Source organism: Limanda limanda, chromosome 8 (genome assembly GCF_963576545.1).
Source record: "Limanda limanda chromosome 8, fLimLim1.1, whole genome shotgun sequence".
Lineage (NCBI taxonomy): Eukaryota > Metazoa > Chordata > Actinopteri > Pleuronectiformes > Pleuronectidae > Limanda > Limanda limanda.
The window spans coordinates 9,754,007-9,778,807 of NC_083643.1; the positions used below are offsets into that span (position 1 = coordinate 9,754,007).

A 24,801-nucleotide genomic window follows, 5' to 3' on the forward strand; every position below is an offset into this window, starting at 1 on the left:
TACACATATACACACGTCTCTCTGTAACTTCAACAGACATTGGAGGGACTGCTCTTCTGATTCAGCAAAATTAAATGACAGCAGCCTGTGTCTCCATCAACGTTACGTTTAATCTGCAGTGGCTTTGCTGTGTCTTTATGAAGCACACACTGTAAAATACACTTCCTAAGTGATGCCTCCACATATATCAGATGATGAGGCACAGTGAGAAAAAGAATCTCTCAACTCCCTCTATCGTCGTTTCATCCAAATAGAAAAGATAAAATACTGTTATCTACAAGCCAGCACCTGTTCTGAAATAATCTGCTCTAAAGTTCACTGCCAATATTTCCCAAAGATACGTTGGCTATCAAGTGAAAAAACTGGTTCATCACAACGGATGAAAATGACAGTGGTTACGTCTCAGTCTCATTTTGAAATTGTTCACATTTCGGTTAGATTACGAATGAACTGAAATAATTGAATGAAGATAGAGAAGTCTATTTCGAGACCTTTACTTGTAACTGTGGGAGAAAACTTATCTAACTCAGTCTGTATAATTGGTCTCTACAGCTGCGTCTGCCAAACCAGAGCATGTTGAGGCTTCTCGAGTTTCACGTGCAGAGTTTTTTCCCAATAATTAGCTCAAAAAAATTCCCCAAAAGATAATTATCTACGTGACCAGTCTTGGTACAGTGTAATAACAGTCCTTGCGAGAGGGATGACTAATTACTTTCTACACATCAAATGATGGCCAATTTGGATAGCCATTACTTTTATTTAATGATTTATTCCTCATGACATAAATACATTGTGGGTAGTTTTTGTATCTTTTTGTTTCTCTATTATACTTGCACTTTCAGTATCTGCAAAAAAATTGTTTTTTGCAGATACTGAATACAAATGGCCTCTCAATCTGGAGTTTGTAGACAGCCTCTAACTCACATCTCTGAAACCCATTCTGTGCATAACTTATCTACTATTCTAAAATGGATGTATACACACTTTTTGGTGTATAGGAGTGGTTATTAAAAAAATACATATTTTAGTATAAGTGTGTCAGTCAAACTAAACCCCAACAAAAATAGTTTACTATGAGGGTTAAAGGACAATCAGAGGGATGAAGACTGTCTCTGACCTGCTACAATTCACTGATCTATGTCGTAAAGTCAGCCTCAGCCTCAGCCTCAGCGTGTCCCAGTGTCTGATTTCCAGGGCCTGGGTAGATGTTCCGCTTCCAGTAATAAAATAAATTGTCTCTGGAAACCTTGTGTTTGATTTAGTAATGTACCTGCTGTGGTCAGGCAGAGCTCCTCATCACTGTTGTCCTGGCAGTTGTCCTGGCCGTTACACAAGAAGCTGCGGTCAAGACAGCGGCCGTTCCGACACTTGAAGCGAGACTCCGAGCAAACCAGTGGGTTTCCTGCTGTGGTTAAGTCAGAGCACAGGTCAAAGCTCAAGTGTTAGTTCATACAAGGTTAAAGAAAATGGTTCTTAGTTTAAAGTTTTGTGAGAAACAGGAGCACCAGTCTAACTTTGCCTCGAAGCAACAAACTTCAGAGCATCAACATTTATTCTAAGCACATTTCATTAGTAATCTTTTGAGGAAGTGTGTGCATTTAGTTAGAAGTTGATCCTGGAAACCTGTTGATCGTATCCCATCTATAACACGTTGATATGATTCCAAAGAAAACATTTTTGCAGGGATTCGAGAGATAAAAATTAAAAACTAACAAGAATTTGATCTGACGAGTCTGATAACAATCCAGAAAACTAAACATTCAAAATCCTGTCGCGCCCTTACCACTTTCGCATGTGTCTTTGTTCTGGTTTCTGCCAAATGAGACATAATTATCTTGTGGGAAGATCCAGACAATTACACAGTTGTGACGCAGTATCTGCTGGGAGTGTGGAGCAAAGCCCCATTTAAATGGCTAGATTAGATTTGTGAGTGTGAGGCCCTGGCAGGCTAGCAACACTGCCTCTGACAATGGTGAGCGATTGGCTTGATGCACTTTCCCCACTGGGGAAAGCAGCAATGGGTTCAAGTGAGGACAACGTATATCCCTGATAGCACAGACCACAGCTCCAGCTCTAGAGTAAAACATGACTGTCTCGTTCATTTTTCTCCGCGAGATGAAAAACAAAGCAAACCAGCTCCAGCTTAGCTTTGTTTTCTGAGCCTTTTCATTTATTTGTTCACAAACTGACACAAGGACAATGTGAGAGAGTAAAAGAAGAGAGGAGTCGAGACAAAGAAATGAGTAACATCTGCAGATGTGTAGCAATTGTTTTCTGCGTTTGTCTGACTATGTTGCTGCTAATGAATTAAAGCATTTGACTCACTTAGTGATGATTTTTGTGCACTGAAGCAAAAACAATTAAATTGTTCTTTTTATAGTTAATTAATGAAGCCAATATTTATCTTAAAGGCGCCCTCCAGCAAGATCGTATTTCTTTTACAATCGCATTCGATGACTTGAAATAGACAGATTAAAAAAACATATGTCAAAATTGACAAATCAGAGACCAAACTATGCTCTTTCATTTGGGTTAAGCTAATAGACACTTTGCCCCCTGGTGGCAATGAGAGGAAGTGGAGATGTGTATTCCGTCTTTATATAAATTCTATGGTTTTGCTCAAAAAGCATTTAATCCTACATTTCCCACTAATCATCACCTTCACTCCAAACCTTTCCTAACCTTAACTCATCTCCACACCCCTTGTTTGTAAGTCTGTCTTTATGTTGTGTTTATTTCGTTTTTATGTGTTTTAGTTACGGCCTGGCATGTTGACTAAAGGGACCGTGATGTGTTAAACTGTTGGATTGCATTTTTATGAGGAAGTACACATAAATACTCTACCGTCCTCTGACTGTATGATGAGTGGCTGCCGTAATAACTGTTATGACCGGAGGACAGTACATCACTGACTCACGGTGACCACAGCACGAGACAGATTGCTTTTATTGGATTGGGTTGCTGTGTGAGACTCACTGCAGTTCTCCTCGTCGCTCCCGTCAGGACAGTCGCTGAAGCCGTTACAGCGGAAGCGGCCGATGATGCAGTGGACGCCATTAGCGCAGGCGAAGAACGTCGGAGCGCACTTCGACTTGACCTTAGCTGCGAACAGATGGGAGGAGAGGGGGAGGAGGAGGAGGAAGAGAAGACAAATGGATTATTGTCTGTGCGTGATGGGAGGAGGACACCGCTAATTTCCAAACTATACATCATGTTTTATGAGAGAATTAGCCTTTGCTATAATGCACAAGAGGAGAGAGGAACCCACCAATAAGGCCGGCTGAGCTTTATTATTTTTTTATGGCAACATAACACGACTGTATGTTCTAAAATTAAAACTGTGAACCATTCAACCAGGGTTCAAACTGCTTAACAGCTGCTGTGTCGCAGAGGCCAGTTAATTATTCAGCTCGTTTTGTTCTGTAATGCTTATCTTCAAGTTCTCTTAAGTATGACAAGTACAGGGTGAGATCGCCAGGACAAAGTACTGATAGGCCACGAAAAACAACTGAATTGCAAAGACAAAGAGAGCAAATTGTGTGGGTGAGTGCTCGTATGGATTCTGCCATTGATCAGCCTAAGCAGGCTATGGGTCTTATCTCCCAGGACTGGACTCGGATTGAGTGACGATGCTGCAGAACATCAATGTCTGGCGTCCTCCGCTTAGCACTAACCCCTGGCTTTAACTCAAACACATTGATCTTCCCGGCAGGAGGAGAAAAACAAAATCCCAGGTAGATGCAAGCAAAGACATCACTAAAAAGAAGAACTCGCTTTATCTTAATATCTCCTTTGAAGTTTTCAATGTGACGTCAAGAGGAAAAGAACCGGAGGCCTGGCAACTGTATTTACAGTCGGAGGTAATGAGATACATCTGTGTGAAATACAGAATTAAGTCTCAGACATCTGCTTCACAACTCTGGACTTGGTTAAACTACTCACGGATTATTCCACTTCTCGTAATTTACATTATAATACAAAAGATCAAACTTGTACATGTGGCTTTGTGGGAGTCCTCACTGAAGACAGACAAAGGAAAAGCTACTAACAACAGCTTAGACATTCTTATGAAAGAAGTTAAATACGACTAAAAGTTAATTCCAGCGAGAGAATATCATTATAAACTCTGTATCAGATGAACAACAATGGGTTGAAAAGAAGAACAACCCACACGTGTACACACATACACGCACAAAGAGAGGGAAGTGTTTGTTGGGGGGGTGTTTGGGCATCTAGAAGTGAGCCACCAAACAGTCTTTTTTTTTTTTTTTTGTCTATGCTGAATACAAAGGGAGGTATTGGCCTCCTCATGGGTTGGCATTGTGCCGTCTCAAATGCCAGGGGCGCACATTTTTCCCTCTACAATATATTGTGGTTGGCTGATTTATGAGCTCTTTCAAGCTGCGGTGATTATGTGTAGCGAGGGGGGGAGGGCGAGGCATAAAAACCACGAGGGTTTGCAGCGCCCGTCTCCAGGATGAAATGCAATCCGCTGAACGTGGGAGGGAGCTGGGATGATGCCCGATCTCTGTGTCTTCAGTCTGGGAAGCTTTTGTTTACCTGGACAGCAGAGGCCCGAACCACCCAAAGCCCATTTTGCACGGTATATCACAATCATTAAATCCAACGGGAAAAAAAACAAAAACAAAAACAGACTTGGCTTCGAGCTACAGAAACACATAAAAGAAAAGATACAAAAACATTACTACTGTTGAGGGGATACTTACATTGAATTTCATCTGGTCAAAAACAAAGAACAACGTCATCCTCTGTTCTGTATTTATATAAATTTTTCATGTCTTGAATGTTTTTGTTCTATTTCTAGATTCTTTTATTATGAGACTGTCAAGGGAATTCATGGAAACATCTTACAACATATGCAAAGCAGCACAAAGCAAAGTGTCTGTTAGTTTCAGACCAACGCAGATTGTATTTTATGTTACGTGTGTCGTCAAGTTCATTGTTTGCTTTATTGTCTATCTTGAGGTAGTGAAAAGTGACCAACAAAGCCCTGGTCTGAAGCGTTGTATTGTGCTGTTGTTTGAAGGGTGCGTTGTCAAGACAGAAATATTCTTCTTACATAAGCTACTGTCAGACATGTACTGACCCCTGCATATTCTTGGAATATATTTTGAGGGGGCTGTATGTGAGAAACGCAAAAGTCAGAGCCAGTTGCTCGTAACAATTTTCCTTCCATTCCCCCTCGAAATGTCCTGAAAAATATCTAGGTGGGCGCAAGAGAATGCCCGTCAATGACATTTTTAACTGCAAGAATTAAAATATCTCAGGATGAAAAAGAGTTCCCATAAACGGGAGATGTACACCGATTGGTTTATTAATGGTTACACCCAAAACACGACCATTATCAATCAAGAGATTACGCACCTTATGCATCAACCTGTACTTTACCTCTGTTAAACTTGGAAACGTGGATTCGAACGCACCCTACCTGCACCGACACCACGAGATGAGATTGTTAAAATAGAGGCAATAAAGTTTCTTATTGGAAATATACAACTTTCTCCTCTGTGCAGACACGGACTGATTCATTTATTTGCTTGGCAGACTTGGCAAGAAAGACAGCTCTGTTATTGCTCTGACATTCCTCATTCACTGCCTCCCTCCTCCGAATCCTCATTACCACTTCTACCGCTGGCAGAATTCATTTGACCCTGTGTTTGTTTTCCAAATTAGCTCAAAAGTCACATGAAGGGCAGGCTCATGAAGGGAGCTTCGAAGGTGGGAGAGAAAGATGGAGCTAATGTGCTTAGCTTTGTTTTGGGGATGCCTGGCCCTTTATAGCCTGTGCTGAGCAGTTTTTCGGAGCAAGACAAAAATTAATTAGAGGGAGCAAGCTGAGGGTGGAAGAGATGGAGGAAACACAGGCTTTGTATGTTGATAATTCTGTTAATCCGATGTCCAGGATTTTCAATTTGAAATCTCAATTCCAGTACCTCAGCCTTATTCTTCAAACAATTACCAAGAATTTCATTCTATTTTCTTTCCTCTCTGTCGTGACTCTGTTCCCAGGTTTGAGCTGCTTTCGTTTCTTGCCAAATTTTATTCCTCATCTCTGAGCCTTTGTAGAAGTTGTTTACGTAAAGCAGGCAGGGTGCTGGATGGCTTCCAAACTTAGTTCCAGTGTTCACTGAGCAGCACAAATGAAAACGAATGACTTTTGCAGTGGAGCTGATTCTTTCAGGTGAGACTATCACGAGCAGAAAAACCTGGCTGGATCACACGGCGATGTGCAGCTGGAGGACACACAACCTAGAGAACAAAACCAGAAGAACCCTCTTTGTCACTGCCTCTCCTACACATTTAAAGACACTGCATATAAATTCTGCCATAAGAACATCTATAATTGAGAATACTACTCGGTTTTCGAGCATCCATTTGAAATATTTTCCATTATTTTCGCTACTAGTTTGGGGTAAAGTGTAACATGAAGCAACTTCTGTCTCTTCTGCCCTGTCACTATCTCCCTAGTGGCTTCGGCGTTCATGTCACCCTGCATCCAGACAGCAAAGCTCCTGTTGCAGATTGCTTGCTTTGCTCTTCTCCACTTTGCACCTTGGTGCCCTTCTACTTGCTTCTACCCCTTTTCTCCCTCTCCTTCGGTTCCCCAGAGAGCAACATAACTTGTTCGGCACAGGTAGTCCGGGTCGTGATGGGCATGCATGATTGGCAGAGTGAGGAGAAGGACTGGAGGAAGGGACCATAAAGAAAACTGTGGCGGGGGAGCAGGGAGAGAACCGCGGCGGAGAAAGAGCAGAGACAGCTGACGACTTCAAAGGTTTCTCTGACCTTGCCGGGCATTTCAGAGAGGGAGGAAATCAATAGGTAATGGAGTCAAGGAATAAGCATGAGGGGCAAGGGTTGATTCAGTCTAGAGGGCATAGGGGATCAAAATAATCATTCCACACATTTCACTGTCTAAGTCCTGCACTGTAGTCGTACATTTACAGCAACCGTCCGTGAGCAGAAAGAGGCATTGCAAAGTTATAGAGCTGCATAGCGTTACCTCAAGGGGCCAAGCATTCACACGCCACCGGCATTCCGCATAGCCATCAACCTTCATACTAGCTGAGGAAGCAAATGTGGCCGTGCAGTGGGCGCATGTGCAAAATATCAGTTATATTTTAATGACTTTCAATAAAAGGGGAAGGGAAGAAAAGGGTATGGGAGAAAAAGCAGCGAGTGATCTGTCAAATAATGAAACGGCTGCAATATTCATCACAGAAAGTAACTTACAGCAGAAATTGCCTTGTTTGATCTGGTAGTGCCCAGCGTTGTATTGTATTGTTAAAATGATGAGACAGCATGTCTTATTCTTCTGAAGACTCTGAATGAATCGCTTTGTCTAATTTGTCACTATTGATGGAGAAGTGTGTCTGAGAAAAGAAGACGGCAAGAGACAGAATCAGAGCAAGAGACTGTATGTAAGATCCTAGTCAGTATTTGATCCATGTCCCTTGGTATTAATTACACCCGCTCATTGATCAGTCGACCATTAAGTACATGTGATGCCCCAGACTAAGTCCCATTAAACCTTCCCCTGCTTCCCTCACTGCTCTTCTTACTGTTCCATTGTCTCTCTGTTTTCTCTCTATTGGTTTCTCTTTTCTTTTTTGCTCTCTTCACAGTTTTTGTCTGAGCGGGGGTTAAAAACACACACACAAACTGAGACATGGTTCATGATTGGAGAGGGCACATCTTCACCAAGGCTAACGCCCTATCCTGCCATCTCAAAGAAAGTGCATAGACATTCCTGGATATGCCTGGTTATCTGGAAAACCAAATTGCTTCTTCCTTGGGTCACACCCCACCCTTCCACAAAGTTTCATGGAAATCAGTTAAGTGTTTTTTTGCGTAATCCTGCAAACTATCAAAAAAAACCAGATGATAACATAACAATTCTGCCAGCGGTACGTGGCTCTTTGAGATGGCGTCAGTGCATTGGTCATTGCTCTTATCGTGCACACTCTCCTAATCTCAGCAACCACTTGCCTCCCTCCCCCGTGGTTGGTCTGGTGAAGAACTGGCAGTGTGTGTGAGCCTTGATATCTCAATCATAATCAATCTGTCTCACGAGTCTTTTAAGCGATTTCCACTCGAGCTGTCAAGCGGAACTCTGTTGCTGATAAGCATTTAGCGGCTCTTCTGAACTCAGTGTCTCATGAGCATTTTGAGGAGGTCGGTACACGCACAAAACCCCCCGAAAAACAAAAGCACCATTGATGTTGCTCCCGGCGTTTGGCTGTGTTATGACTGCAGAAAGCAATAATGCAATAATATTTGAGTAATCCAATAAACTGAATTTATTTTGCACCTAATTGTTATGAAGAGGTAACAGGATCAATAAACACTGCATCAGGTAATGAAAACTCTAAATGACTGTATCTCTCACTCTGATGAAGTATTAATAGACTTCTAAAATACCGGAAATAACATCAGCCCGTGGGCGAGACTCACACTGAATGTGATTGATTGAAACAGGCCTGTACGGTGGATTCCACATTATGTATAAATAGATCTGAACTTGCAGCAAAACCCTTAAAGTATAAAGGTTTGCTTCATTTTACCCAAACTATATTTTCTTTGACATATTATCTTGTTTAAATCTAGACTTCTCCAATGTGCAGTAAACTCTGTATTGTCTGTTACACAGTGAAGCCGTTTTCAGACATGAACGGCGGAAAATTGGGTTCGAACATTTTACCGAGCTTGTCCTCTTCATATGAAGAACGCAACAGAACATTGTCCAGATAAGATGCATTCAAAAGAAAAACAAAAAGGCCAGAACATGCAGGTGAGGGCTGTGCCTGTGTATAGAATATGGAGGAGACAGAACACAAATCAGCCCTTTTTGCCAAAAGCTCTCGAATATCGTTGTCTTTCAGAGTTGACATCTTTGTCGGCATCTTCTACGTCTATGACTCTCCTTTTTAATTCTGAAATATTCTGCACAAGTCAAATGTTAGAGACGCCATCAACACTCCCACTCGCTCGCTTTATTCTCGATGGGCTCACTCTAACATTTTCCAGAATTTTTTCCTTGGGGGCCGCTTTTAAAAGTTCCAGAATTTATCAAGAGCAATTGACTAGATATTTAAATTCTCACAGATTGGAATATCAGTGCAGGTCCAAAATCAGAACTCGCTAACATCATCCACAAAAAGCTCCTGGACATGCAGACAAAATAATGCTGAAGAAGTAAAACCTCAGAGAGTATTCAAGTGAGAAATGCTACATTTTAGAACTTGTGAAATCAGCATCTCTTAAAGTGGAAGATTATGATTTATTTTTCTTCTTATAGTTTTAGTTTTATCACCCAAAGGACTGAAACCAAGGAATATTTCACAAGAAAAAGAGACTAGTTAGAGAGAAATAAAGAATAAATAAATACGTTTTTATCTTAGAAAGATGTTTTGAAATTGAAATACCCACAACAATCCTGATATTTTTTACAGAAACATGTTCTGCAGTACAAAATGGAAAGTTTGCCTTGCTTCATGCTGACGTGAGAGCAACTTGATTCTGAGCATTGCATGAGACGAGCAGCCTCTTTGTGTGGTAAATATATTCTGATTCTGTTTGTTTTCGTTAGGAGCCACTAACCATGCTGAGAGGCCCTTCCAATTAAAAGTTAAAGCTTAACTTTCTCAGGAGTTTTTAAGTGTATAATTCATAGAGGCCACAGCCTCAGCCTGCAGCACTTCAACTAAAGAATCGTCATTTCATTTAAATGTGCCTCTGTTGTTTTTTCTCTGGACAGCATTTCTGCCTCCCCCACCCCCGTCTTTGATACTTCATGTCTTGCTTTACACATCATGCCCACTCACCCTTTCACCCCTGCTATGTATCTCTGCTCCTTCGCCCGCTCGTGCCCTGCCCAGACAAGGGCAAAGAGGCTAATCCTGGCTCTGAGGCCCAGCAAGCTCAGTCAGCTCTGCCCCTTCTCTCCTCTGTCACTATGCATTTTGTCTAACAGTCTCCCAGGCTGTCGTTATGGACACCAGAGAGCAGGATGGTACTTTTGACCTTTTTGTGTGGGGAATTAGTCAGCAGCCTGTCTCTGAATCATGGCTTGAAGTCCCTTCAGACCTGGAAACACGTAAACACACCCACATAGAGCAGATGGGACATAAATAAAATTATACACATAGATTTTCATCTAAAATGTAGTTTAATTCATGTGGACCAGAGTAGTCCATAGAAGATAGACTTGATAAAGAAGGATCTGAAGGGGGTCCTGGCCTTACGCAGCAAGACAGTAATACAATAAGCTGCATCTGTAATGCAATAAGACTCAGGCTGGAGCTGTTGCCTCACTTCTTACAGCCCACAATGTTATTTAAAAGGCAGCAAAACATATTTACATGACTCAAGCTGACCCATGTGCCAGAGGGGACCGGAAACAAGCAACAAACAAGAGGGGAGTGGAGGAGGCTGGGAGGAAGGGAAAGTCAGTGGCCCGGACTCCCTTCAGATCCTTTTTATCAAGTCTATCTTTTATGGACTACTCTGCTTTACATCAGTTCTGGATCATGTCAGGAGAATAAAACTGCTGTTCTGGTTTATTTCCGTAGGTGTTTCCAGGTGCAACTACGAGGTTGTATCACTTTAAATGTTGCTGCAGCAAAGAATTGTGGGGCAGCAATTCTTATTTCCTTTCATAAAGGATGGTCCGATGTCTCCGTTATGAAGCATTGCCGCTCCTTTCCTTATCCTTTAGAGAATTCAAACAGCTGTTACTGTGGCTGAAATACCTCAGGGTCATTTCACTCAGTTTGGAAGGTTCCTGAGCAAAATGGACTATTGAAACGCACCCTCACTTTTCTAGATGAGGAAAAATGTCGAGGTGAAGCAAACGAGGACACATCAACAATGACTAAATGAATAAAGGACAGAGGCTAAGAAAAGTAGACCAGGTCTGCATGAATCATTTATGAAACCACTGGAAGTACAAGAATAAATGCAACTGTGAGAAATGAGAATCTGCCAGGAAGTGCATCACAAGTTCCTGTGTGGGTGGTTCTATCTTCCAACTCAATTTTATACTGGTTTGGACACTTGCACCCCCGTATGTGCAGGCGAGTGTGTTGAAGCTTACAATTTCATTCAGTTTCAAATGAAAATGTATTTTTTAAATGTCCCACCAAGCAAAATGGGTTAAAAAAACAAAGTTCTCTTTAATGAGACAGAGGCCCATAAAGTGTGACCTTTACTTCGAGCTCTGCAGACGTTTTCCTCGTGTCCGAGACACATACATCAGCACAGTCTGCTTAACAGGGGATCCCCACTCCCTAACTACAGCTGTCCTCTGGTGCAAACTTGTGTTGTAAAAATAGCCACGGGTCCCACAGCAAAAGATGTACCAGAGAATTTCATGTTCCCACAAACACATCATAAATAAATAAGAATATTTTTGGCTACAAAGCACAAACTGTCCAACAAGCGCCTAATAGCAACAGAAAAAAAGTATAGAGAGAGGGGAAAGGAGGGGTTTCTAAAAATATAACACTTTAATTATCAACAGTGCAGTCTCATTACTGGCAAATTACAACTTGGCTAATTATTGAAAGAGGTGGAGGCAAACTGTAAAAGAAAATCCTCATTGATGGTGAATTAAAAGAAATGTTCTGGGGAACCTCCAGGCAGCAGCCAAGCGCTCATATTACAGATGGGAGGAAATTTAATATCCTGTGGTGGTCAACACTGCTCGGCCTCCATGGTAATGACCGGGATCACAAAAGAAATTCGGCAGACGTCATCAGATACCCAGTGTGATTTCATTCTAGGTTATATTAAAGTCAGTCTGATGGGCCGTCTATCCTTCCAGTATCTATACTGCTTATCTTTTTAGGGTCGCGGGGGGGGGAGATGGAGCCAATCCCAGCTGACATTGGGCGAGAGGCAGGGTAGACTGATAAGTGATATTTAAAGTAATAAAAGTTGTTTTCAAAAAAGGTCTATTCTGAAACATTCTATTAATCTCACTATTCATCCAACGGACAGAAGCAGACAAAGCTAAATCAGCAAAGTAACTGTCTTTCTAGAAATATATATACATATATAAAAACAAGAGGTGACTAATTATGATTGTACTTTCAGAGCTGTGGTCTCACAGTTTCCAGGCACTAGACATTAAGACAGAGCTCCTGCTGTAGCCCCCGTAATGACTCCTCCTCTCTACCTCCTTCCCTTGGCCTCCTCACTCCCTTGCTCCCCCTGCCTCCGTCTGTCAGTCTGTCCCTGCAGTGCCCCTAATGGAGCCAGAGGTCCGTCCAGGGACCCGTGTGAGGCAGTCGCCGGAGATATCGACTGACAAATAGCCGTCTAGCTGAGGATAATAAGGCCCACTTATGCCAGAGCAGATAACGTCGGCAAGTAGAGGCAGGATGAGCGTTGATGCTTTACGAAAACTTGCTTTCATCTAGAGCAGTATTGCATGTAGTGTCAACCAATAAAAAAAAAATCCTGTCAGTAGGTTCAAAGGTGGTTCTGATTGAAAACGCAGCAAACTGACACTTAAACTGCGTGATAACATAAAACGGGAACATTTACTGTATTTAATACTGATGTAATTTGTCTGAATGAATCTGTATATCATTATCTCTTATCCAGGTCTGACAGTTGCTGACAGTTTAAGGTCATCGAGTGATGAAAATCTGCAGCACACAACCCATCAACTTAAGAAGTTTGATCGTGCAGAAGGCTTTTACAGGAACGTCAGTGGTAACCGAGTTAAGAAGACAGGCGAGGACAGCACATTCCCCTTCGTACAAACAGTATAACTAATATGACCTAGGCTGTCCAAACTACAGAGATTGATGACTACAAAGTTTGGCTATAGAGTTTGTGTGTGTGTGTCTGTGTGTGTGATGGTATACCATGAAACACAGCTTTGTCAAAAGTAGTCTGCTTGTTCCCTGAGCTGCCAACAATGAGAGAAGTGACGGCTGAATAAAGAGAGGAGCACGAGGAAGAGGCAACACCACAGAGGATAAACCATTGAAGATATATCTATTTTTTTTGCTGAGGCAAACAGAATATCTGCAGTATGCATTCTTGGCAATATGCTTTTCTAACTGAAAACAAGCGTCTGTGAAGCAAATCACGAGCCAAAAGCCAAAAAATCATCAGATGAAATAAAGAGAGGAGGTGTGGAGCGGTGGGAAAAAAAGAAAAAAACAGGAGTGGGAGACATTAGAGAGATGAACACATCATGTGGGGTTTCCATTCAGTGTGGCAGGGCCTCAAAGTCAATCTTCATCAGTAATCGCATCTCTGTACCGAGCTCTCGCTGAGACGTTCAGAGGAGAGGGAGGAGCAGCGGACCGGAGACATCAAACCCCACTTAAAGTGAGGATCAAATCTGAACTATTACTGTAGCCTTACAGTAGAATTATGCATGTGCTACTATTTCTGCACACGGAAGTAATAGGCCTTTGCTTTGATGGTATTAAGTCTTGCCCCGGTGCTAAACTGGGGCCGAGGGTCTTGCAGGGGGAAGGAGGAGGAGGAGGAGGAGGAGGAGGAGGAGGAGGAGGAGGAGGAGGAGGAGGAGGAGGAGGAGGAGGGTGCAGGCTGTGGGAGAGAGCAAACTGAGGATTGAGGAGGGACGTTCATTTAAGTTGGCAGAAAATAAGGTTTAAATGGCTCTTGTGGCTTAATGGATGGGGAGAGGAGGAAAACCTCGACTGCAATAATGCTCAGCGAGAGGGGAGTTCAGGAGCTGAGGAGACGTGAGGGCTATCTAGGCACAGCTACCAGCAAAAAAAAAAAATTTTTGACAAAGGAATCAAAACTGGACTTACGACAGCCCCTCTCGTCGCTCTGGTCAAAGCAGTCGGGCAGTCCGTCACACTGCCAGCCACCGGGGACGCACTTCCCATCTCCGCACATGAAGTTTCCAGGGATGTTGCACTCTGTGGTGAAGTTATTCCCTGGAAGCAGCTGGCTCTCTGGTGGATACACAGTTAGAGGAGAGAGAGAGGGGGGGGGGGGGGGGGCAAGAAAAAGAAAGAAAGCAAACTATTACATTTTTACTCCATAACTAAACCAGACAGGTAGCGGGATATTGCATTCCAGGGATATTCATCAGCACAGTCAAAATGGAAGACCCTTATTATCTCCATCCCGTGCTTTATTCAAAAGAAGCCGTATCAATCTGTGGGCAAACAAACAGGAGGAAGATCCCATGAATACAAACGCAGAGGAGGTCATTCAGTGTTAACAGCACTGTGGGTAAAGCTGGGCAATATCATAATAGAGGTAGATAAGGATACAAAGACATACATACAAACAAAGCAGATATTTGTGCCATGAGCACAGATGCACGGATACGCACAGTTACAGAGGATGTGTCCGAAACTAGCTCAAGGCAAGTCGAGGCTGACGCAGTGCAGCTGTGGCATAATGGGTTGGAATGTGAAACAGGGCCCGTCAGCTGAGGTTTGACACTATGCAGTGAGACATTTACCTCGTAAACAAACCTATAGCGCTGCACCTGCTGCCAAATGGTGTGGACAGTTAAGTCTTAAGTGAGAGTGGGGTTTACCCAAACGAGATCTTTTAATAAAAAGATTCTGCGGCAGATTCTGTAGGCGAAGGACAAGTTTTGAGGGCTTTTGGTTTCTGTTACTTGTTGGACCAATCAGGATTTGATTGCCTGCAAGTAAACTGAGTCGTAACATCACCTGTCTGCTTCTTAATTTATCTGCCTTCATATAAAAATAGTTGTTCATAAAGAATAGCCAAATTGTTGTCTGGACCTAAAACATCGACACAAAGTATCACTGTTTGTGTGGAGAAAGGCAGAGTCTTGGCCCGGGTTTCGCACTGTCTACACATGAATCCCCTCCCACACTGGGCGGCTGAGGGTTAAGGACAGAGGATGTCACACCATGTGGCTGTGGCTGAGGGGTAGAGTGGTCGTCCTCCAACCTGAAGGTCGGCGGTTCGATCCCCAGTCTGAACCATCTGCATGCCAAAGTGTCCTTGGGCAAGATGCTGAACCCTGAATGGCCCCCCTTAGAATAACAAAGTGCTGCAAGTAGATGCACTGTATGAATGTGTGTGTGAATGGGTGAATGTGAAACTGTACTGTAAAGCGCTTTGAGTCATCAGACTAGAAAAGCGCTATATAAATACAAATCCATTTACCATTCACACTGCCCCATCAGTGACTGTGAGTGACACACACTGATGAATCCAAAATAAATATGTCCTAAAAAGGGATTGAATATTCTACCTATCCAAAGCTGCGTCTGTTCTTCCAGTATTTCAAGAATAAATCAGATAAATTAATTCACTTTGGAAGAAGCAGGGTTTGTTTTCTATATTTAATCATTACACAGACACAATCTTGACAAGGCAGTATTCATTACCGAATAATCCATCTCACTGTGATACAAATAGAAAGTTTTGACCCCCTCAAAAAACGCTTGTGACTTCCTGACCAGCGATGGCAGGTTCAACAGATCGTTGATATTCAGTTAGCAGATTGAAGCCACTTCCCAAAGCGCAGCCGAAAAACTGGCATGCAGACATCATCTGTTCTTACATCATCCTTCTCCTGCTGCCCTTTTACCTCAGCAGGTTTTGGGAGAAGCGGGAACAGATCCTCGTAAATTAGACAGCACAACCCTGCTGAACGGCTGCGGGGATGATGCAAAGCCTTCTTTTGTCTCTAGCAATACAGAAAGAGGGGAAGACAAAAAGGCTCTTGTAATTTATGAGGACGGGAGCTTTTTAGATGTCATGTCTGCGGACCTGTCAGATGCAACAGTTGAAGAACAGATGCAATCCAAACAGATGTCGCCTTCACAATACTAATTCATGCCGTAGAATCTTCTTATCCGCGGGACAATATAATAAGAGACCTTTACATATACACAGCACCTTATAATGATAAGCCTCTTGACTACATAATACAAACAGCCATGCAGGTACAGGATGTTTGAGAACTGCCGAATTAAATTTTTTCTAAAGATCTATTTGAGAGAACAGCATCGTCTCCCCTGGCTCTTCCCCTGCCATCCTTGTTTGTTCAGCTCTTTCTGAAAAAGGCACCTACACACACACATGGGCAGATTGGAGAGAAAAAGAAAAGTGCACCGACAAAGCAGCAATGCAAAAAACAAACAGAGACTGCTGAGCTGCTGGAGAAGCTTAAAGATACGGTTGTGCTACTAATTTCAACGAAAATTTGATTAATGTATGTATTGATGTATATAGGAAAAAACGTAGGATATTATTACAAAGCTCACACTTGGTGCATTCATTGTTATCCTTCTAGTATAAACTACATTAGATATTTCAGAATGAATTGTGGATCCATTCCGACCGAGTGAAGTAGGAATGACATCCAGGCGCCAGTGGTTCACTCGCGGTCTGAGAGGCATCAGGTTAATTGGAGAGTTGCTTTGAGACCCTTTGACAGAAAGAGGGAAAGGACAGGAGGAGAGGGCCGTGTGTAGTGTACGTGTGTGTGTGTGTGTGTGTGTGTGTGTGTGTGTGTGTGTGTGTGTGTGTGTGTGTGTGTGTGTGTGTGTGTGTGTGGGCGTGTGTGTGTGTGCGTTTGACAGACAGCTCATCTATTCCCACGAGCTTCTAAAGCTGCCAAACCCTTTGCAGCACTTCTCACGTCCAGTTTGCGAGTCACCCACTTGGCAGGCTCCACACAACTCATTCCACTGCCCTGGTCATTCCATCGATACAGTAATAAGCCCCAATACTTACAGTGGTTTACCATTGAGGTAACGAGCAAGCCCCCCCCCCCCCCTTATTACCCCAGCAAGTGTGGCTACACAGCTCATTACAGGCTGCTCTTTTTCAGCTTGTTAACGGTGTAATAACTCTCTACAGTAACTCTACAGTTCTCTGTGGACTCCCAAGGTGACCTGGAGAATTTTAATGGACGTGGCAGTGTCCGTGAGCAGTGACTCAACTCATTCATCTACAGGCTTTTAACTATTATGTTGTGGACAGCTCGGCGTGTTATCCACAGCTGCACAACACTGCTGCGTACAAACTGTGGTCACTCAATGGGCGTGTGAGGGAGAGAACCGGAGGAGATAAGGCAGAGATAATGCAGGATGCTTGCGTATCTTGGTGGGAGAAGTGTAGCACAATTGCTCAGGGTAAATGCTGACCATGCTATCCTTGCCTCTGAACACACATGCTCCGCTTCCCACCTTTTCCCAGCCAGTCCCGGCAGTAGCCAGCACAGACTGCATATAAAGATGGAAAACACGTCATCACGTCCAGCAACTATCCAGAAATGAAGGTAAAATTTCCCAGATTCAAATTCTATCATGTTTTTGGACCCAGAGTCTTTGATTAGAATGGTGACCGGTAGGGATGGAGGGAAAAATCGATTCAGTTACAAATCGCAATTTAAAAAAAAAACATATTTATTGGTTTATACAGGGGGGATATATGGGGGAGCATTTTGACCAGCTCCTTGTTTGCGCAAGAATCTAAACATACCCCAGCACTAGCTTTGTATCGCCTACATGCAAACAACAATAACCTACCTATTTTAAGTAAACTTTTATTCATTCTATTTAATTTACCTTTAATTTATTGTTTAAAAGTAGCCTAAGTGGCATACACTTCTTAATCTGTCAGTTTGTGTGCAGTTGACAGGGGCTATACAATAATAGGGAACATTTTTATTTATTTTCTCTACTGGCTGCCCGGCAGTCATTGAGTTAATGTTGTTGGGCAAGGCCCAGTGATCCGACTTAGAACAAAGGGTCGTAAAACCTTAGGCCAGGCTCGGGTAACCCCTTACATTTAAAAACCCAGCATGGACCCTTATCTCCATGTGGCAAAAGATCACGTCCTGGTCCCCCACGGTAAGCCCGCCCCTGGGGGCCAAATCCTGACAACTCAATTGGCTGGAGGGCCACACTGACCCCTGACCCCTCCTCCCAGGGGGGAGTCACCTGAGACATGACTTAAAAGGGCTGAACTCACAGACTTCTCCCTCTCTTCACTCAGATGCCCAAGCGACAACAGAACCCCTCCGGGGTTCTACTAGTTAACTCGGTATTTTTAAGAGACTCTTTTTGTCTTCTTTTCCACGCTGCTCAAGTTGTCTTCTGACCTCAAGAGGTCTAACCACACGACTCAGTAACTAAGGAGGCGATTAGACGTTTGTTTAATATCATTTTTATTTGAAGTCGTTTCATTTTCTTCTTATCTCAGTCAAAGTTTTATCTTGATAGGACCTTTCCGGTTTTAACTTGAAATATCGAAACAGGAAGTGCCCCGCTGGACGGACTCCGACACTTCTATAGACTTCCCTTTTTCCAACGATCCACAAACGGCTTCCACAAAGCCGTTCCCTGCAGAAGCGCGACGTTCATCCCGCTGAGGAGTATGAGACAATCCACTCCGTTCCTGTAAAGCAGCACGGTCTCCGCTGTTACAGAAGAAAGACGAAGTTTCATTCCGTCAAGGAGCACGAGGAATTCGCTCCCTTTTCCGGTCCAGCGGCTGAGCTCCGGAGCTCCGCTCGTGAGAGACCACGTGATTCACTGGCCCCCGACACATTCGCGCCGAGTCGCAGGCACATCGCGAGGGTTGGACAGTAAGAGACTTGATTATCTGGGCAGATACGTAGCATATTGTTTAATATTTGAGTGTATTTGTTTGTGGGATCTCCGTGTCTCATTGTTTAGCCACGACGATTCGGCTACTTCCGGTTCATTTCCGGTTACGGCCTTGTGCCACAGTTCTTAAGCGCCGTGACTAAACGTCTCCGGTTGCACTCGTTCCCGTCTGAAGAACCTTACAGAGATTTTACCGTCAGACTTCAGCACACAACGCCGTTTGAGTGCTGAGCGGTAAAGTAAATGTAACTTGTTTCTGACGGTGTTTTTAAGAGCTTCTTTGAACTCTCCTTGCATGCCTTCTCTTCTCTCTCTCTCTCTCCTTCTAAACCGACCTATACACCCGTTCCGATCTGTATTTAGAATACAGTTCATGTAACAGTTAAATCTATATTTAAAGGGCCTGAAAACATCTGGCTGCCATTTTGAAGCCAAAGCTAAACCAGAACAAAGAATCCTTTGTTCCACCTCCTCTTTTGTGCCTCACACGTGGTCCGGCGGCCATTTGAGATTATTCATCGGTAGACCCGCCCTCAATTCTGGCTCTAAATTCATAACGAACCCGCCATTTTGTTTTGTAGTTTTAAGCCTAACATTGTCGGCCTCCATCTTGGATGTGACGTCACTACGTTACTGCGTCATCGCCACGCCCCCTCCCTTTTCTCTCTCGCTCTCTCACACACACACACACCCACACACACACACACACACCCACACACACACACACACCCACACAGACACATTGATAGACACAGACAGATACACACACACAGAGACACATAGATGGACCAGAGGTTACATGCGTGTTCTAAATTGTGATAAGCTGCTGTTGTTATCTTTGAAATATGGGAGTTTGTTAAGATGATGAATCATTAAATAACACTAACTTTATTTCACATACATACACATAGACACACATACACAGAGAGACACTTTGACACAGACACACACACACAGAGACAGACATACATAGGTAGACCGCAGGTTTTACATGTATTTTCTGAATTGTGATAAGTGCTGCTGCTGTGTTTATCTTTGGAATATCGGAGCTTGTTAAAATGATAAATCATTGAATAACATTATAACTTTATTTCCCCTTTTTAATAAATACTTTTGTAATTAAAGTATCTGTAGTCTGTGATTATTTGTGCATATGTATGTGATTGCAGCTGGATTATGATCGCCTGTGCTCGAACTTAGAAGCCTTCACTGTTTATTAAGTAATCGTTAATATTAAAATATTGACATTATTAATTTGACATTTATCATTATGAGACTGATAATTATAGCTTGATTTGTTGGTCCCTGGTAACCAGGGTGGTGCCCCCCTTTCTCAATTATTAATATAGATAGTATTATTCTTAAATTGATAATTTTATTGTTTTAGACTAATTATTTTCATTATTCTTGGTTGATAACCTTATCATTGTTAATTGATAGCTTGTACTTTCTAATTGATAATTCCTATTTTCTCATTAGTGGTTTTATTGTTATTTGATCACTGATCATCTTCAATTAATAATTTAATTATTTTTGATAGATAATTTTTATTATTTTAATAATCCTATTTCATGATTATTAATAATTAGCCAACGTCAAGTCTACTCCTATTGCACAACAATGTTAATATTTGAAATAAAACTTGTAAAGCTCTAAGTGAATATGACTCTGTTGTATTTGAAGGTATGATTCAACATTTTTCCATGGTCCAGTATTTAAAAAAAAAAAAAGAAGAAATCCCAAGAAATCGAAATACCGAATCGCAATACTTACAGAATCGCAATACCCACAGAATCACAATACATATCGTATCGCCACTTAAGTATCTTGATAGTATCGTATCGGGAGGTCCCTACCGATTCCCGTCCCTAGTGACCGGGGGATGGAGCTTGTGGTGTAGCAAAAGTCGTAATGATTTGCCTGCTCGACCAATGGTGAGTCAGTCTTAGCTGTCAATCATGGTGTTTCACCCTGTTATTAAAGCATCATAAACCAAACAGATGATACATGAGCACTTGTTCCATTACTGACAATACCACCTCAATCTATTTCTAATTGCTGCTCCCTTCATCTCTATCAGACCAATAAAAACGTCTGAAGTCACTAGTGCTGTATTTCCCTGTTTTTTTAAAGGCACGTTATCAAAACAGTAGAAGAAATCACTCTGACTGGTGTGTAGCATGTTACGCCTAAATTGCACGCATGATTAATAAAACCAGTAAGTACAATCCTTTTGGACAAAGTGCCTGACACAGCAAAAACTATTTTTCCCTCTACTAAAGTACGGAAAACTGAATTTGGACATATGCTTTGATTGTTAAAGTCGGACTCACAGGATTTCCCCGGATCTGGCTTGATAGTTTTTCTAATTAGCAGTTATATTTTCTATTTGCACGACTGCAAGAAAATTTCACAGTGTCCCTCGGGGTGAATTCCTTCCCTCTCTACACTGTATTTGTTACAGAGCACCTCTCCTGCTTGAATCATCATTTGATATTAAAAAAAAAGTAAACTTCCTGCATAATCAGGGGTTTAATTAGTGGATACCGTGTAACACTGAGGTAAATAGTTTTCTTTGCAATATTTTCTTTGAATCATAAGTGACATGCATCACGAGTTGGTCTGTCGTGGAGTGTGAAATATATTCAGAAGAGGAGGACACTAATGAAAGCAAACATCTGTTGTATTTTTCCAAAGTTCAAATATCCCTTCTGGTCATGTTTTAAGACATAAACACAAATAATTAGAGTTGCATATTTTTCCACAAAAATGTTCAACTCCCTTCTTCAAGGTTTGGAAAGAACGTCCACCCCTTCTCACACACTAACACACACACACATACACGCACACAAGCACGCACGCACACACACACACACACAAACACACACACACACAATATTTATCTTATTTGATTCTCTGATTATATGTTTACCCACATCAGTTGCACACTGGCTTCCAAACAAACTGTGATGTTAGGAAATGATGCTTACATTTCCACAACAACCCACATTTTAGACGAGCACAGAGAAGCTTCCGACCATCAGCAGCAAACTCTGCAGATCCATTATTCTTTGTGATATATGACATTAAGGGTCTAACACCCAAGTGAAGATGGAATGAGCCAAAACACATTTATGTTTGAGTGGAGGTCGACTATAAAAGTACCTTGTAAAGCTTTTGACCTGAGCTACCGACATGTGCCGCTATGAAAACTTTTATCATACAAAATAAACAATGTTAAACATGTGCTTATTTATGGGGAAGCTTCCAACTTTTATTCTAAGAGTTTTAAAGGCCCGGAGACTCCAGTGCACCCAAAGTAATTCTCTGCATATGCAAAGATCGGCCAAGCAAACAGCTTATGGTCCAGCAACTCACAGTCTCCCAGGTCTTATGAATATTTTCATACCAGATGTCAGCCCACCATGCCAACACTGGGCAGTTAATTTGGCAATAAAATCTATATGACTCTCAACAGGGGGTATTGAAAATTTAATAAATCCTAAAGCGTGTAACCCCTTTAAAGCCCTATGGGGAATGTCGAGGCCTCGGGTTGTGCAGCAGAACTCATTAGGGTGATGGTGAAAAGTGGTGTGCTGTCGGGTAAAAAAGCCAAGAGAGATGCAACAAGGAAAAAAAAGAAAAGACTGAACGCTCACTAAGGAAAATGGGGGGAAAAGACGAGAAGATGAAGAGGAAAAAGGACAAAGGGGGATCAAGGTCCAGCTGAACATGGAGAAATTAAGGGAGAACAAATTAGAGGTGTAATTAAAAAAGAAACAGAGACAGGGATAGTAACATATTTTGCTCTCAGATTCCTAAATGTCCCAAACAACTTCTATACCCTGAGCTCTGAAGGTCAGTGAATCTGTAACTGAGATGACTTCTGGCGCAGCTGCTGCTGCTTAAACCCAAACTTCTCCAGCAGAGTTAGGTATCTGACCTGCATTGATTAACTGAAGGTGAAAGGTTGAAGCCAAGATTGAAACAGCCCCAAAAATGGATTTTTACGAGTGAGAAGTGAAAGTTATACCAAGGCTGTGGATGAGGCATCGCAATAAATTGTTTATAGGATTACAATGACGTAGAGCTCTCCTGAGGAAAAATCATTACAGATATTCCCAAAACATCATCAACCATCTCTTCACGTCAGGTTTGTCTCCTCAATAATACACCGCCATGCTCGAGTGAACGATGTGAAATTCTGTTTGAAGCTGAGGAAGAGAAAGTACAGAAGATGTCAGTGCAAGCAGGTGAGCTCACGTTTGAGGATAAAGGAGGAGAGAATCGATACAGCCTCGCTCGGAATGAAAATCAACTTCTTCAGGTTCGAGGATAGAAACTTATTTTTCAATTACACACGTTTCCTCAATAGGCTGGCTATACTGACTGTGAGGAGAGCAGCAGGGGAGTGGGGGAGAGTTGGCTGTCTCTTTCATCGTGTGTGTGTGGTGGGAAGAGAAAGAGAGAGCTTCCCAGAAAGAGGAAATGCGGTCACTGAAGCGCCCAGTATAAATAAGCCCAAGTGTAAAGAACCTGGTCTGCATTAATTAAAGACACCCTACGGACAGACAGACAAAGAGGCAGGACAGCATAAGCTCAGATCAACAGAGCAGGCAGGGCCTTAATGGGCAAAGATTAAGAAAAGAGCAGTCATGCAAGGGAACAGTCAACAAACAGAATGTCCGGATACAATTTGGCCCCGGCCTCTTTCAGTTATTGTTTCACCTTTTTCCGCCTCTGACAGCCACACAGAAACTGTTTCCTGGGAGGAATCAGGGGCCATAAGACAGGTAAGGGCCAAAAAACTCATCACCTTTAGCCTCTGATGACAAAGAAAACCAGAAAGCTATTTCTTCCTTCCACTGTCTATATTTGTTTTTCCCTAAAAAAGTTGCAGGTAAAGTTGGTTTGTTATCATTTCTAAAATGCTCATGACTGCTTTGATCATTTCAATCACTTATTAAATAACCCACATCAGAGTCGACCCGAATGAGAAGATTCAAAAACAAAAGCCTGTTATGAGAACGAATAATTCAATCAGCCTTATAGAAAAGTGAAAATTCAAATCATTGTGCAGATTATAAGACTTGAAGGAAAACACTTGCTTAAAGGCTCTTATATACTACTACGTGTCCGTTTCTCGGAGAGGGCTCAGCGGGAGACGAAGAGTCTTTTAGATTTTTACTTGTCCGACTACGTACGTCGAATAAAATTCACTGCCAAACCCATAGGTGGCGCAACGGAAGACGAGCTCAGAGAAGCCTACCCCAATTATCGGAAGAAGAAGTCCACTTGTGTTTATATTTCTCTGTCAGCCTGCCTCCCACACACTGAACCATGGCAACTAACAGAACTAAATAAAGTGTCACCCAGCGGGTCAAGATGCTGATGTTATCGTTTCTTAGCGCAGCGGTTCACAGGTCTTGTTTCCGAACTGTGTTGCTGATTCCACAGCTTGAAGCTCCGTGTAGCCACACTAGCTCCCCTCCCAGCTAGCTCCCTCCCAGCTAGCTTCCCCCAGCTTCCACACACAGTCAGCAGGGACTCCCGACACGAACTACTACCCAGTGTTTGCTTCTAACCTGACGGTATTATAGAAACAGTGTCATGATAGAAGTGGAATTAAAGTCGTGACGGCGGGGTTATGCACTGTTACCATCGCAGTTAGCATGGTGGCTAGCCTAGCATGCTAGCGCCGTTATGAAAGCTCGTTCTATCTGTCTGTGACCGTGCACACATGTCGTCAGTGCTCGAACGAGCCACCGTCAGCCGGACAACTCCGCTGGCTTAACACACGTCACGTTCTAATCGTAGAATCATAGCTGTGTATGTGTTTATTGTGAATCAGGAAGTAAGAGGTCCGGAAATGACGTCGAACAGAAATGACGTCGTACGGAAATGACGTCATACGGAAATGATGTCGTTCGCGGACCAATCACAGCCAAGAGCTGTCCGTCGGGTCTCCGACACAACACGGAGAAGTTAGAAAAATCAGACCTGTACGAAAAGCTGTCCGAAGCACTCGGAGAAGGCGTTTCACGACGGATAGGGCGGTCTTATCTATCCGTTTTACAAAATACGCTGAAGCATAAATTGGCCTTCATATTAATCCATGTAGAAAATAGCACAGTACCATCTGATGATGTGATTGGCTATTCTATAAACTACC

At 42.6% G+C, this 24,801-nt stretch overlaps 1 protein-coding gene across 2 annotated transcripts in view; it reads right to left on the reverse strand.

Annotated features, from left to right (window-relative positions):
- The window catches only part of ldlrad3 (low density lipoprotein receptor class A domain containing 3), a 78,831-nt gene that overhangs the window by 33,781 nt on the left and 20,249 nt on the right, over positions 1 to 24,801 (reverse strand). Inside the window, exons 2-4 of one of the 2 annotated variants that reach the window (XM_061076971.1) lie at positions 13,824 to 13,970; positions 2,977 to 3,102; positions 1,271 to 1,402 (exon numbers count right to left, since the gene is read on the reverse strand). In XM_061076971.1, the coding sequence (XP_060932954.1) occupies positions 1,271 to 1,402; positions 2,977 to 3,102; positions 13,824 to 13,970 (405 nt within the window). Of the gene's footprint in view, positions 1 to 1,270; positions 1,406 to 2,976; positions 3,103 to 13,823; positions 13,971 to 24,801 lie in introns of both variants that reach the window. The other variant, XM_061076970.1, reaches the window with a different exon arrangement.